The sequence below is a fragment of the Hemicordylus capensis genome, chromosome 1, assembly GCF_027244095.1.
Source record: "Hemicordylus capensis ecotype Gifberg chromosome 1, rHemCap1.1.pri, whole genome shotgun sequence".
Lineage (NCBI taxonomy): Eukaryota > Metazoa > Chordata > Lepidosauria > Squamata > Cordylidae > Hemicordylus > Hemicordylus capensis.
This window is the reverse complement of record NC_069657.1, coordinates 134,764,599-134,778,624: the sequence shown is the minus strand read 5'-3', so window position 1 is coordinate 134,778,624 and position 14,026 is coordinate 134,764,599. Positions and strand designations below refer to the sequence as shown.

Sequence of the window (14,026 nt, the reverse complement as noted above, 5' to 3'; positions counted from 1 at the left end):
TTTTCAAAATGTTGCAGACCACGCTCAGCTCAAGATGTAATCTTTTATAACACTGAGCCATGTTTGGTGACAAATAAGTTGAGACAAAGTCTAGGTAAAAACTTCAGTTTTCCCCAGTACAATTTTTGTATTTTGTTCCTTCACCCCTTGGATAAATCTGCTCTTTCTCATATATGTTCTGATCCCTTCCTTGGCTGTTAGCGTTATTTGTTCTGGCTGTTTCATAGCCTGACTTCTTACAGTTAGACTTGCTAATTGGATTTTTACCTTCCAATCTATTAGTCTCCTGTGAATGCACAAAATGAACCTTTAACCTATCTCAGCACCCACCCATCTCTGACTCCTATCACATCTAATTTCACGCCATAGTCTACGGCCTCATCAAATAACCTTGTGGTGGTTTCGTTTGCTTATTGCCATGCTTGTGGGTTTGCTATGGCTGTGCACATCTCCTTTGACAGGTGGCAAAGAAAGGACTTTTAAACCTATAATGCCATTTCTAATCTCATTCACTCTGTGTCTATTGTGGTGTTCTAATCTTCTTTGCTATTTGTGACCTATGCATTGGCATAGAGATCAGTGCCTTTTAAAAAGCAATTGTAAGTTCTCTTTTTATTCGTGTTGTAATGTTTCTGGGACCACAAGACAACAAGCCCCAGCCTCAGCTATGCAAAATCTTCATTACAAATCAGAGCACATGGATCTCCTACACTGGCTAAAATGGTGGCTACAGGCTTGTAAAATATGATTGTCCTTGGCAAATAGGAATAATCTTATTGCTACCAACTAGGCAAGTAATAGAGAAGAGAGGATGTTTGTTTGGCCAACAGTATGCCAGAAATAGCCTGTGTGTCAGGCAGGCTAATACAAACCGATATGATAGGTGCTAATAACTCATGTTAACAAGGCTAGCTTGTTTGGTCAGTTTAGTCTGGTTCCTTCTCAGCCCTGTTTTCCTTTCCCAGATTCTTGGCTGCCCAACAGCCAGACCTATGAAAATGTTGCTCTGTGTTGTGATTTAATACACCATAAGGCTCCAACTGCCCCTATTTACCAGGGGCAGTCCATATGTTCTGAAATCGGTTCCTGGTAAATCACTGTCCCTATTTTGTCCTGACTTTTGCCTCTTGAGTAACTAATTACTTACTTCGTTTGTTCCTATGAATTGCTAGAGTTTTCATTCTTCAGCTTATTTTCCAGTCCAGAATCTCTAGAAATTAAATGTCTCTATGGATGGGTATGAGGATTGTCTGTCTAGTCCACCTGCATGTAAATGGACACACAACACTTTGGCACTATGCAGTGCACAACATATAGCGGGTGGAATTGAGTAAAGCAATGTGTAATAGTGGATTGAGGGTGGGGGGGTGTTTGATGTAACTCCCATGCTGCATCTGTCAGAGAAGCAGTGTGCCACTCAGCACCCCCTGCGGCGGGGGATCCCCTCTGCCACTCACGTGGCTTCCATGGAGCCGATCCCTCGCTCACAGCCAGATGAGTGGCGGAGGCGATCCGCTGCCACAAGGGATGCTGGGTGGCATGCTGCTTCTCCGAGCAGCGTTCAGGTGTGGCAAGAGCGGAGGTAAGCACCAATTCATTTACTCTTAAAGGTGCCTCTCACCGCCCCTCCACCGGCGCCCTCATCGGCCACTACTGTTATAGTACCTGGTGAAGGAATCTGAAAGCTATGTCCACTGAGGGAAGAATAATTGGAAATCATTTACTCTAATCAAGCAATCCCCCTACAAGTGGGGAAGGGAGGGGGGATAAATCAGCTAGAAAAATATTTAACATAGTTAACTGTATTTTTTATGGCGGCATAAAAAAAATTCAGCCCATATTCTGATGCAGCATAACTTATTTTTAGACCATCAGCTCTTTTATTTGTGGGGTCTCTCTTTCTGATCCATGGAGAACATAACCACATAAGAACAGCCCTGCTGGATCAGGCCCAAGGCCTATCTAATCCAGCATCCTGTTTCACGCAGTGGCCCACCGATTGCCTCTGAGAAGCCCACAAGAGTTGAGGGCATGGCCGCTCTCTTGCTGTGGCTCCCCTGCAACTGGCATTTAGAGGCATCTTGCCTCTGAGGCTGGAGGTGGCCTATAGCCACCAGACTTGTAGCCATTGATAGACCTGTCCTCTGTGAATTTGTCTAAGTCCCTTTTAAAGCCATCCAGACTAGTGGCCATCACCACATCCCGTGGCAGAGAATTCCATAGATTAATTATGTGCTGTGTGAAAAAGTACTTCCTTTTGTTGGTTCTAACATTCCCGGCCTTCAGTTTCATGAGATAATCTCTGGTTCTAGTGTTGTGAAAGAGGAAGAACATTTTATCTCTGTCCACTCTCTCTACTCCATGCATAATTTTATGCATCTCTATCATGTATTATGTGATAATAACACCTCTACACAAAAAGCCTGCTTTATTTTTATTTTCTATGCTGGCCAAAGCAGCAAACAGCCATAGAGAGACCTAAGCCAGCAATGTACAGAGAACAAGAATGTATGTCCTCTTGGACAACAGGGGCTCTCATCTTATTAACCCAATGGAGGTGGTGGCAGGGGGACAATTGGGATTGGAACATGCATAGCAGTCACATAGGAGACACTGTATTTCTCCATCCACAGTTTTCATCTAACTATCCAGCCTCAGCTTCTGTACCCTTCAGTTTGGCATCTTTGTGACCTCATTGCTTTTGTACTTCGCAGCATGGTGGTGTGTTGCTATGGTTGCGATTCACAACAGCATTTGTATCTTTCCTGAGACTATCTGTAGCTATATATAACCATTTGCCTTATGTGCCTTCTTGCTCACTAGCAATAATGATGACAGCTCTCTGGGGGGGAAAGAAGCCCTCCACTATGGAGTTAGGGGAGTTGTGGAGGACAGCCCATTTCCTCTTCTATTTCATTTCATTTCATTTCATGTATTTTCTCAGATTTGTAGACCAGGCCAACCCAAACTTCCATCTCTGGATGGTTTACAACAACATAGCACATTAAAAATGAAAACCTTAAAACAATTTAAAACCACAGTGAAAAAATTAGTGAAAAAATTAATCTTTAGGGACTTTTAAAACATTGTCAGAGATGGGGAGGCTCTTTTATTTATTTATTTATTTATTTATTTATTTATTTATTTATTATATGTTTATACTGCCCAAAACTCACGTTTCTGGGCAGTTTACAGCTTTTGAAAGCTATGTAGCCAAATCGTATAGGAAAGATGGCATCCATCTGAGGTTAGGTGTTAACATGTGAATAGTTTGATAGAAGGGTGTCATCCAGATTATGATTTCAGTGGCTAAGTATTCTAATGTTAGTTGCCGAATTCAACTTTTACAATAAAGTTTTGAATGTTGATTTTGCTAAATCACCGAATAACCAGATCCGTTAGAAATTGTAATGTTATAGCAAGTGTTGTATTCCATTAGGGATCCTAACAAAATACAAAACATGCCATAACATTACAATTTCTGGAGAGTACCATTAAGCAAACCAAGAAGTTTCACAAAGTGTCTGTTAACATTTAATGGAAAATAAACCAAGATATTCCAGTATAAATCCAGCCATCCCTTTGTTGCCTATGGAGGGTGAGCTGAGGTATTTTTAACGTCTTATTTTACAGGTGTAGAATATGTTGAAGAATCTCTTTTGGACACTGATGATAGTAGTGCATGACAACCCTCTAGTGTAGTCCAGTGTTATTATCCTGATATTCCTTTTTTTTTTTTAATTGATTGCAACAGCAGTGCTGGGGAAAGGGAATGATTAACTGCTTTCCCATCCATGGGGAACAAATAAGGGGAATTGCGAGGGGAACAATTTTGATAGCAAAAATACAGCCTGAAGGGAAAGTGTTAATCACCCCATACTCTTCCATGAATCTGTTACAGTAAGCTTCACAGACCCACCTGCATTTGCCTTTAAAAAACCACAAAACCAAACAACTGTATATTGTAGTTTGGTCCAAGTTGTTAACAGAGTTTTAAAATGCTGCAGTCAGATACTGTCAGTTTTCCACTTACTCATCTGGTCACTTTCTGTTGATGCTGGTTTGGAAGTCCTGCCAAAAATAGACTTAATTCTCCTGTGACTTCCATGCAGCCACATTGCATCACCTTACCAAGTCAGCCCTTAAGCAGAGCATTGTGTCACATGCTGACTCTAGTATTTTCCTATATTTCTGGTGGTGATGTCCTCCTCAACAGGTTACATGGTAGAAATGGCAGGGACTTCGGGGTAACTTGCAGGGAACTTGCAGGGACTTTGGGGTAAATCTAGCCAATATGTGAATGAACCCCTTCCATTCTAGAGGAGATGCAAGTTAAAGGACTTCAAAAGCCCCATGTGAAAAGCTTCCTGGCAGAAAATGCTGCTGGTAGCATTCAGAGAACAGAGCTTCTTCTAACTTCAGCTAAAGACCCATCCCAAAATATTAGGTTGCATAATTATACGACCTTTCCTGAGAAACTGATGCAGTTGCATAACTTGCTTTAGGAGAGAGGGCAGGGATTAAACAAAGAAAGATCATGGATAACACCATGCACTTTTGACCATCAGAAGGAAAACGGGTGTGTGGGGGGCAGTCTGCATGAAACAGAAAGATCAGACATATCCATATATGCTCCCCATCAGGGAGCAGTTCACACACAATTTGAGTTTCTCACTGTTCATTAGAATGTAGCCCGATTTATATCCAGGGTAAAAAAATCCACTATTTGTGGCAGTTTTTTGGGACAACTTCGAGTTCTCAGTAAAGCCTCCCCGTAAACTTGCTGTAAAACCTACGGAGCATAAAAGGAATGCAAGATCTAGCATCTTTTCATTGGTGAAAACAACCCTACCAGTACCAGAGAGTTATTCGCACTTGGCTTCATGCTTCAGGGTAAATGTTGAGCGAAGCCACTTCAAACTACACTCAGGGCAATGAGGGAAGCAGCCCCTCCCTTCTGCTCTCAAATTTTGTTTTGAAACAAGTTCACGTTGTATGCACTGTGTTTTCCTTCTAGTGGTGGTGGGGAGAGTTTCCTAAAGAGAAATATCTGCATTTCTAAAGAGAACATCCCTCTTATCATGCTAATGATTCTACATCAGTGCCTCTCCCTATTTGCTCTGGCATTTTAAGAAAAAGTAGCTTAAAACCAGCATTTTAAAAATCTGGAAATACATCGAGATAAGCTAGAATTTGCATCACAAAGCCCAATTTGTCTGTGGAGTGGGTCCAAGAATATTGAAGGGACTTCGGGATACATTTGGCTGGCACACTCTCTTCTGAAGTAGATTCAGGGTAGAAGCTCTGTGTGTAAAACCTCCAGGGCATTTTTCAAACAGTAGGCTTTACCGCAAATTTACTGCGAGGCTTTACTGTGAGTTTAAAGTCACCCCCAAAAACCAACCCCAAAAGTGGATTCTTCTAACCCTGGATATAAATTGGGCTACATTCCAATACATAATGAAAAACCCGAATTGTGTGTGAAGTGCTCCCCGACTTTGGGGTAAATCTGGCTGATATGAGAACACACACCCTCCATTCTTGAGGAGAACCGAGCTAAAAGCCCTGTGAGAAAAATGCCCAGGAGCCAAGGCAATAGTGAATTGGGACTTTTCTCTGTTATGTGGTTTTCATTTCGAAAGACTGTGTCTGAGCATGATGGATTTGCTTGGAGCCCAATTATTCTAACCTTGTTACTTATAAATTGGCTCAGAATAATGTATCTTCTGTGAAAAGTTGACAGAGCTCTTGAATTGTGAAGTTTAATAATATTACACAAGCTTGCACTGATGGAACAATTTTGAATTACTTCACATAAACATGCATTACATTAAAGAGTAAATCAATACTTCTGGGCCTTCTTCCAGGTCTGAAGGTGTACAATGCTCTCCATTTACTCCTTCCCACTTCTCTGCAAGCCTTGCTCTTACATTTTGTTTTTGTTTTGGTGGGGTGGGGGTTGCTATCATTTCTCTTTTTTTGGAGCTGCATTTTTAAAAAAGGTCTTTCTGCACTACTGCGCTAACATAATGCAAAGTTTGCAATGTACTATTTTAATGTTGCACAATCAGATTATAAGAGTACTTCCCTGTCATAGCAACATTTAAGATACCTTCCTTAATTTATGCCAGCAGGGCAGTATATAATCTGTTCTTACTGGGAAGCTGCAAAAACATCAGATAGATATCAGTCCTTGGGAAATTTGCCTTAACTGGGGATATGGATTGGCTCCAGTGACTGCTGCTGATGTCTTCCTCATGCTTCTTTTTAGACTGTGAGCCCTTTGGGGGCAGGGAGTCATCTTTTCCTTCTTTTTGTATGTAAATAGCTTTGAGAACTTTTTAGATGAAAAGCAGTAAATACATAATAGTGGTAAGTAAATGGAATTGTTACTGCTCTTGATTTTTGCAGGGACCTCACTCTTTAAATTGACTCACGATCAGCAGATCAAGCTCTGCCTGAAATATTTTACAAGGCTCATGATGGTACACCCGGCCCTTTTTATATGGAGATAAGGTGGTAGATCCTCTCTGTATGTGCTGGCATCAATCTTTTACTTCCAATACTCTTTTACAGCTTTCACCATCTTTCTGCCTGGATGAAGCTCCATCTGCTGCATCACATTTACTCCATTCCCGGATCAATAAAGGAGGCTTCTGTTCTGAAGATAGGTACAAGCAAAGTACCTCTCTCCTGACTTCTTGGATATTAAATATCTCAGCAGCAAGGCCAAGGTTATTCTGTACAATAAATTATAATAATTCCTTGGTGCACTTTAATATCACATTTATTTACATGAGAGTAAATCCACATTTGGAATGAATAAATGGGAGCATTTATTTCACCTCTGTAGCCATACTGGGGTAAATGACCATATTAGATAGTGTTATAGATTTGCTGTTTGGTTACTGTGAATAAGCCTATCAAACGATGTGCATTAAAGCTATGTCTGTTCAGAGCCTGAGCCTTGACAAATAGTTTTAATGTTCCTTAACTGTTCGTGGATGCTCCTTTATGGGAGTTAATTGTTAGGATGGTCTATGGGAACACAAGTCTCTTGCTGAAGTGTCTGGCATGGGGAATGGAATGCCATCAGAGTTTAGGGGAAGGATTTATCTTATCCTTCACCGTGTAAGGAAAGGGGACTGATGTAACGTGTGTGTGTGTGTGTGTGTGTGTGTGTGTGTGTGTGTGTGTGAAAGAGGAAGAGAGAGGGAAGCAACTTAGAACAGGCAAGCAATTTGGGAACAGAGGGACTAAGAGCTGAAGGCACCTTGAGGTACAGGGCTTCTCTCTGAGGATCTGATGTGAAGTAGCAGATCTGTGGCCTTGCAGGAGCACACTTTGTTTGCCTCTACCAATACTTTGTCTACTTGTATATTTCTAAGTAGAGTAATTATGATGAAAACACCAAAGTCTCCAGCCTTCTCTCATCCAAAGTAAGCCAAACTCAGGTAGCATCATCCTGGAAAGGTCTCACTGCTTGAGGAAATGGCAAACATGTAACATTACAGTGCTTGATTTAGGCACAGTCGACTTACAGAAAGCACTAAGTGGAATTAAAAAAAATGAGCAAGAAGTTAGGGCTAAAATGCATGGGAATTTGCTGTGCTCTAATCAAACTGGTTGCTTATTCACAATATAAATAAACATCATATTGTTTATCCGCAATAAATTGTGAATATCCATATCCACAATATGGCCATGTCATTTATTTCAAAGGTTATGTAGCTCTGTTTAATGAGGGAGTGGCTGGTCCACTGAAGAGTTCAATGAGCTTGCTAATGCTTTTCAGACTTGCTGCACAAACCTAAAGCTAAGGAGTAAATCAGTGGCACAAAATGGCAGCAATCTATAGCAGGGACATAGTGAGGGTGGCCTCCCCTCTGCCCACAGCACCCCCTCTAGTGTCAGGCACACACACTCATGAGCACATACCCTGCTCATCCTCCTTCCATTGACTAGGGCACTTTCCAGATTACACAGTACAACAGTATCACTGCACGTCCATTAAGTGTGCTTCCATACTGCCTGTGTTTTGACAACTCAGTCCCTGTGCTGTCAGCAAGGTGCCGTTCACACTTCCGATGCCTTCTTTGGGATTTTATCCTTGTGTCTTAGTCCTACAATATTGCATGTGTGCGTCGCAAAAACATAGCTGTATTTTTCCATTGTAGGAGGGTTGCGCAAGCTATTCACGTTTTCGAAACGATCCTGCCAAGCCGCAGCATTTTACTGCAGAGCAGCGTGTCATCTTGAAAGCACCCAGGCTCCTGGCTGATGGATACGTAAAGCCGGGCCAGCCACTGAAGGAGGCAGAGGCAATGGGCGGTGTGTGTGTGTGCCCTCTTTCCATTGTCTGGGAGCCCAGCCAATGAAAGGAAGAGGTGCAGAGGCGGGCCAGCCGCAGAGGGAAGTGTCCGTGGGGGAGCCCCAGCTGGGGAGCTCGGTGGCTCCTCTGAATGCTCCACAGCTCCCCGACTCAGGGCACAGCAGGTTCTTTGAACCCATCCCCTCTGTTACAGCTCCACCCCGATCTATAGCTTGCTTTGCAATGCAAAGTTAGAAAACAAAACCTGCCCACACTGAAGCCTTAATGAAAGCTGCCAACGCATCAACTTGAGGTGCTGCTGAAGGCTGAAATTCTGTCATCATGCATGCCAATCCCTTTCCTTGGAAGCAACAAGCAGCTGGACAAATATTTCCCATTTAATATGCATTCAGATAAGTAGACACTGCATTTCCTCTACCCCCATGGAGATGGGGTTGTTTTGCCACTGTGATAATCACAAGTTTGGCTTACTGAGCAAATAACTCTCACTTTCCTCTTCATCCGCTCATAATGGCTACTAGTCCGTTTGTTGTTCAGTTCACATCTCATACCTACTGAGGTACTGTATGGTGGCAATTTGCTACTCAGTAATAATACCATGTCTGCTCTCTTCTTCCAGGTCTGTTCTATAAACATAATTATAACTTAACTGTGGTATTTTCATTATATTGGCAAGGTATGTTAATGCCATTGCTACTGTTGATCTTTAACCCCTGGATGGGTTTCTTTACTCTGACACATGTGGGTGCCATGACAACTAACATTTTGAAGGGAACAAGATTTTGAGAGTGACCTTCATTCCCAGCATCATTGGAGCAGTTGCATCCCTCCCCCTAGGGCCAAAGCTGCCTCTTCAGTTGCTTGGAAAGAAGTGGGGAAATGATGACTGAAGCAGCTTGCTCGGTGACTGAAAGGTGGCGCAGACTTCCAACAGGTGCATTCCTCTGGTGCTTCACCAAAAGTCCATGATGGGAGTAGCCAGTGGTACTGAGGTGGGGACAGCTGAAGAGTTCTGTGAAATGGGACCCTGCCCCTATGCACATGAAAGAGCAGACAAGGAGATACTGAAGCAGTGGTTACTTTTCCCCAACTGTCTTCCATATGTATGCATAGCACAGCATACCTGGAGAGCAGGAGGCAGAGTTGTCAAGCATAAAATAGGTAAGATGGGGACAAAGACTGAGTAATGTGCTTGGATCCGTCAGAATCTTCTGACTGGAATTCCCATGTTATCCTTGGTAAGGCTGAGGACTTGGGTGCCAAAACCAAAGAGTTTGATTCCAACTGAAGAGTTTGAGTGAGTGTAGAAGTCGCAACATTTTTGAATGACCATTCTGACAATAGGTACCTGACTAAATACAGAAGCACAATATTGTTCCTCTAAAATTGGGGCCGCCTCCACCTCTGCCTCATCTTTAGAGGGGAAACACCATACATGCCTTTAAGTTCTGAAACTCAAGAGGTCTGCCTTTCTTACCTTGACCTATTGCATCTTGGGTCATCTCCAGAACTGCTCTGCCTTCATCCCAGACAGAGGCGTATCTAGGGAAAATAGTGCCTAGGGCAAACACTGAAATTGCGCCCCCTGTCTAAACATCTGACACCTATCTTTCAGATAACTTTACCATAATATCAGCTGAAAAATACAAGTCAAGCTCGTTAATCTTTTAATATTTCAAAAACTATTTAGCAGTGGATGTAGCCAGACCAAGAAGGGCTGGAAAACTACAAATTTCAGTATGCTGGGGCTCATGAAATACCCAAATACTATGTGGAGGTGTACTTGGAAAACTAAACAGAAGTGCCTGTCTAATTCTCTACTATGCATTGTAGCATCACTATTACATAAGTTTTAAAAATAAATTGAGAATTGGACTTTGCCCTGATACTCTGGAAAATAATTAAAGGATATGCAGAGTAAACTGTGTCACTGCTTGGAATATATTCTAGTCTTTCAGAAAGACAGTTAAAATGAGAGAAAGAGAGCAAGAAACTTCCAGTTGGCCTTAATACTAAGGATTTCACACTGATTCAAAGACAAACTCACCATTAATAGCCATATTATTAAGACATCACATTTAACTCACTTATCACAAGAAGCAAAGTAAGAGCAAATGAAAACAATCCTAGCTTATAAGCTTCAGCTCAGTATTCACAAGCCCTGATTCTCTGTACATAGTGCCAATCTGAATATGTGTACAGTGTCTTATATTATATTATTATTTTTAATTTTTTTTTTACCTGTAGCCCCTTCAGGGGGCTTCCTAAAGGCTGTGGGGGGGGTGTCTGCAAAGGTTCCCCCTCCCCCTGCTGGCAGCCATTTTTTTAAAAAAATTATTTTACAAAATGGCGCCCCCCTTCAAGTGGCGCCCGGGGCACGTGCCCTGCCTGCCCTACCCTAGATACGCCCCTGATCCCAGATCTTGCTTATCCACCTCAGATGGACAAGATTGCAGGCTCCAAATGGGGTTTGGAGGCAGGGCAATCTCTAGTCACAAAAAATGATAGAAAGGCCACCTACAGCAGACCATACCTGACAACACATCTTTGCCACAAAAAGCAGGTTTTCTGTGTGTCTACTGTGATTCACAGAACTCAGTGAAAAAACTATTGCAACTGTTTGGTACCATTAATTTAAACAATTATCTAGTGGGCATTCTTTTTCACAGTTACCAAATTAGTGCCACCTTTATTTAACTATTGACTTATTAAGCTCAGGATTTTTGTATGAATGTTAATAGTTCTTAATAGCCAAACTAATTTATTTATCATATTTTTATACTGCCTGATATGTACATCTCTAGGCAATGTACAAAATTTAAAACAATATAAAAAGTCACAGATTAAAATCCACAAAACACAATAAAAACAATAGCATGAAACAGTTATTAAAACAAATTATTAAAAGGAACACACAAGAGGAAACAGTGTGTTCCTCTGCAAGAATTTACCCCATCTATGGGGCGTGTGCTTTATATAGAATCAGCATTCAATCTTTCTTCCATAGATAAAGCATTATGTATCCATGTAAGAGTGTGAGTCAGTGAGTGCAGTTGTGCTCTTTGGACTGGACTTCTGGGGCAAGATCAAGTCCCCAGCAGGCCTGGGGGGTCTCCAAATGCTGAGTGACCCGCCCATGCCATGCCAAGTGGCTGAGCCTGCCGGCACGACTTGTACAAAGTTAGGTTAGGCAGGCAGAGAGGGTTGGCTGCCCTGCCCAATACAGCCAGAGGATTTGGAATAATATTTGATGCTTGATAAGCTGGTTCCGCCACCTCCATTGCATTTCTCCCCCCTTCCCCTGCCTTCTGAAGAGTTTCTTTACTGTGTTTCTCCCCCATGCAAAAATATGGTATGTGCAGCGCAGGTCAGTGGGAAGTTTCTTGTTCAGAATTCCTTCTAAAAATACAAATAAATAAATTGCACCTTTCCCTGAACATATTCTGGTGCAAAAAGTAGTGCATTCAGCTAATTTAAGTGGCAGGGTGGTCCATGGAAAATTTGGTATCTCTCTGAAAGTCGGTGGAAAGTATCTTATTCAGAATTATTCTTTTAAAAAGAGTTTCCAGATTTCCCTGAGCATGTTCTGGTGTAAAACAAATAGTGCATTGCAGCTTATCTGGGAGCGGTGGCAGTGGTGGGGCACCACAAAGGCCTTTAGGTCCAGGCTCCAAAATTACCTAAGTGCAGCTGTGAGTGTGTGTGTGTGTGTGTGTATTTTGGAGGGGAGAATATTTGCTTCTAGGATGGTTCTCTTCACTTTGTTTCAATGTAATTCATATGCAGCTGTTCCACACCTTCATCCTGCAAAACAATTAGCTTTCCTTTCCCCACCACTTCTTTCCCAGACCACACATACAGCTCAATCTAGCTGAAGGTAAATTAGCATAGTCTCTGGTGTGTGGGATGTGAAATTTTGTCAAGTCAGGAGCAATGTATAGAACCCAAATGGCAATTGGCTGCCTGAGAATCCCAGAAACAATTTTAGTAGCAAGGGAATGCAAGGGGGCTGTAGCAAGCCACTCTTTTTACTGCAGGTCAGGGCTGCTCAACTTCAGCCCTCCTGCAGATGTTGGCCTAACAAAAAGCATGCCATCAAGTTGATTTCGACTCCTGGCACCCACAGAGCTCTGTGGTTTTATTTTGGTAGAATACAGGAGGGGTTCACCATTGTCTCCTCCTGCGTAGTAAGAGATGATGCCTTTCAGCATCTTCCTATATCGCTGCTGCCCAATATAGGTGTTTCCCATAGTCTGGGAAACATACCAGCGGGGATTTGAACCGGCAACCTTCTGCTTGTTAGTCAAACATTTGCCCGCTACACCCCTTAAAGTGGCTAGATGTTGGCCTACAACTCCCATAATCCCTGGCTATTGGCCACTGTGTCTGGGGATTATGGGAGTTGTAGTCCAAAAACAGCTGGGGAGCCAAAGTTGAGCAGGCCCGCTGTAGGTGAAATTACAATTGCCAACATGTACTTTTAAAAAGATCTAGCCAATGGGTGGAGCATTGGTCCATGTAGGTCAGTATTGTCTGCACTGACTGGCAGTGTCTCAGGTTTCAGAAAGGAACCTTTTCCAGCCATAACTGGGATGCCAAGGATTGAACCTGGGACTTTCAAAGCACAGAAACAGAACACAGCAGCAAAATTAAAACCATCAATTAAACTAGCCAACCCGCACAGAGCATCTATGCGCTCTTTGGGGCCGGCTGTTCTCCCCTCCCTCCTGTCCCACTCTTCCTCCCCCTCCCTCCCTTCTGCCCCATACTCTTGCCCCAGTTCCCCTCCCTCCTGCCCCACTCTCTCTTGCCCTCCCCCTCCCACCCCTCTCTTTCATCCTCCTGCCCCAGTCTCTCCTGCCCTCCCTACCCCCTGCCCCAGTCTCTCCTGCTCTCCCCCACCCCCTGCTCATGCCCTCCCCCTCTCCCCCTGCCCCACTCTCTCTTGCCATCCCTCCCCTCCCCCTTGCTCCTCTCTCCTGCCCTTCCCCTCTCCCCCTGCCCCACTCTCTCTTTTCCTCCCCCACTCTTTCTTGCCCTCCCCCTCCCTCTTGCCCTCCCCCTCCCCCCTGCCCCACTCTCTCTTGCCCTCCCCCTCCCCCCCTGCCCCATGCTCTCTTATTATTTATTCATTTATTTATTTAGTGCATTTTTATACCACCCTAACCCAAGGTCTCAGGACGGTTCACAACAAATAAAAACAGTAAAACATTAATTAAAAGCAAAAACAGGAAATTTAAAAGCAAGAAATTTAAAACACAGTTTAAAATTCAAAACAATATTCTAAAAACAACACTAAAACAATCAAAACAATATCAGTTAAAAGCCTGGGTGAACAGATGAGTCTTTAAAGAGTTTTTAAAAGTTGTCAGAGATGCGGAGGCTCTTATTTCACTAGGGAGCGCATTCCAAAGCCTCGGGGCAGCAACGGAGAAGGCCCGTTCCTGAGTAGCCACCAGACGAGCCGGTGGCAAATGCAGACCAACCTCTCCTGATGATCTCAATGGGCGGTGGAATGATCTCAATGCCCTCCCCCTCCCCCTGCCCCACGCTCTCTTTCCCTCCCCCTCCCCCCTGCCCCCTGCCCCATGCTCTCTTGCCCTCCCCCTCCCCTTGCTTTCTTGCCCTCTTTCCCTCCCACTCTCTTCCCCTACCCCCGCTCTCTTGCCCTCCCTCTCCCCCACTCTCTCCTCC

General features: G+C 43.3%; 1 protein-coding gene across 1 annotated transcript in view; it reads right to left on the bottom strand.

Moving 5' to 3' along the window:
- LMNTD2 (lamin tail domain containing 2) overlaps positions 1-8,881 on the bottom strand; it is a 99,667-nt gene extending 90,786 nt beyond the window's left edge. The window contains exon 1 of the mRNA XM_053249387.1: positions 8,822-8,881. Within this exon, the coding sequence (XP_053105362.1) occupies positions 8,822-8,881 (60 nt within the window). The remainder of the gene's footprint in view (positions 1-8,821) is intronic.
- Between the last annotated feature and the right edge of the window lie 5,145 nt (positions 8,882-14,026).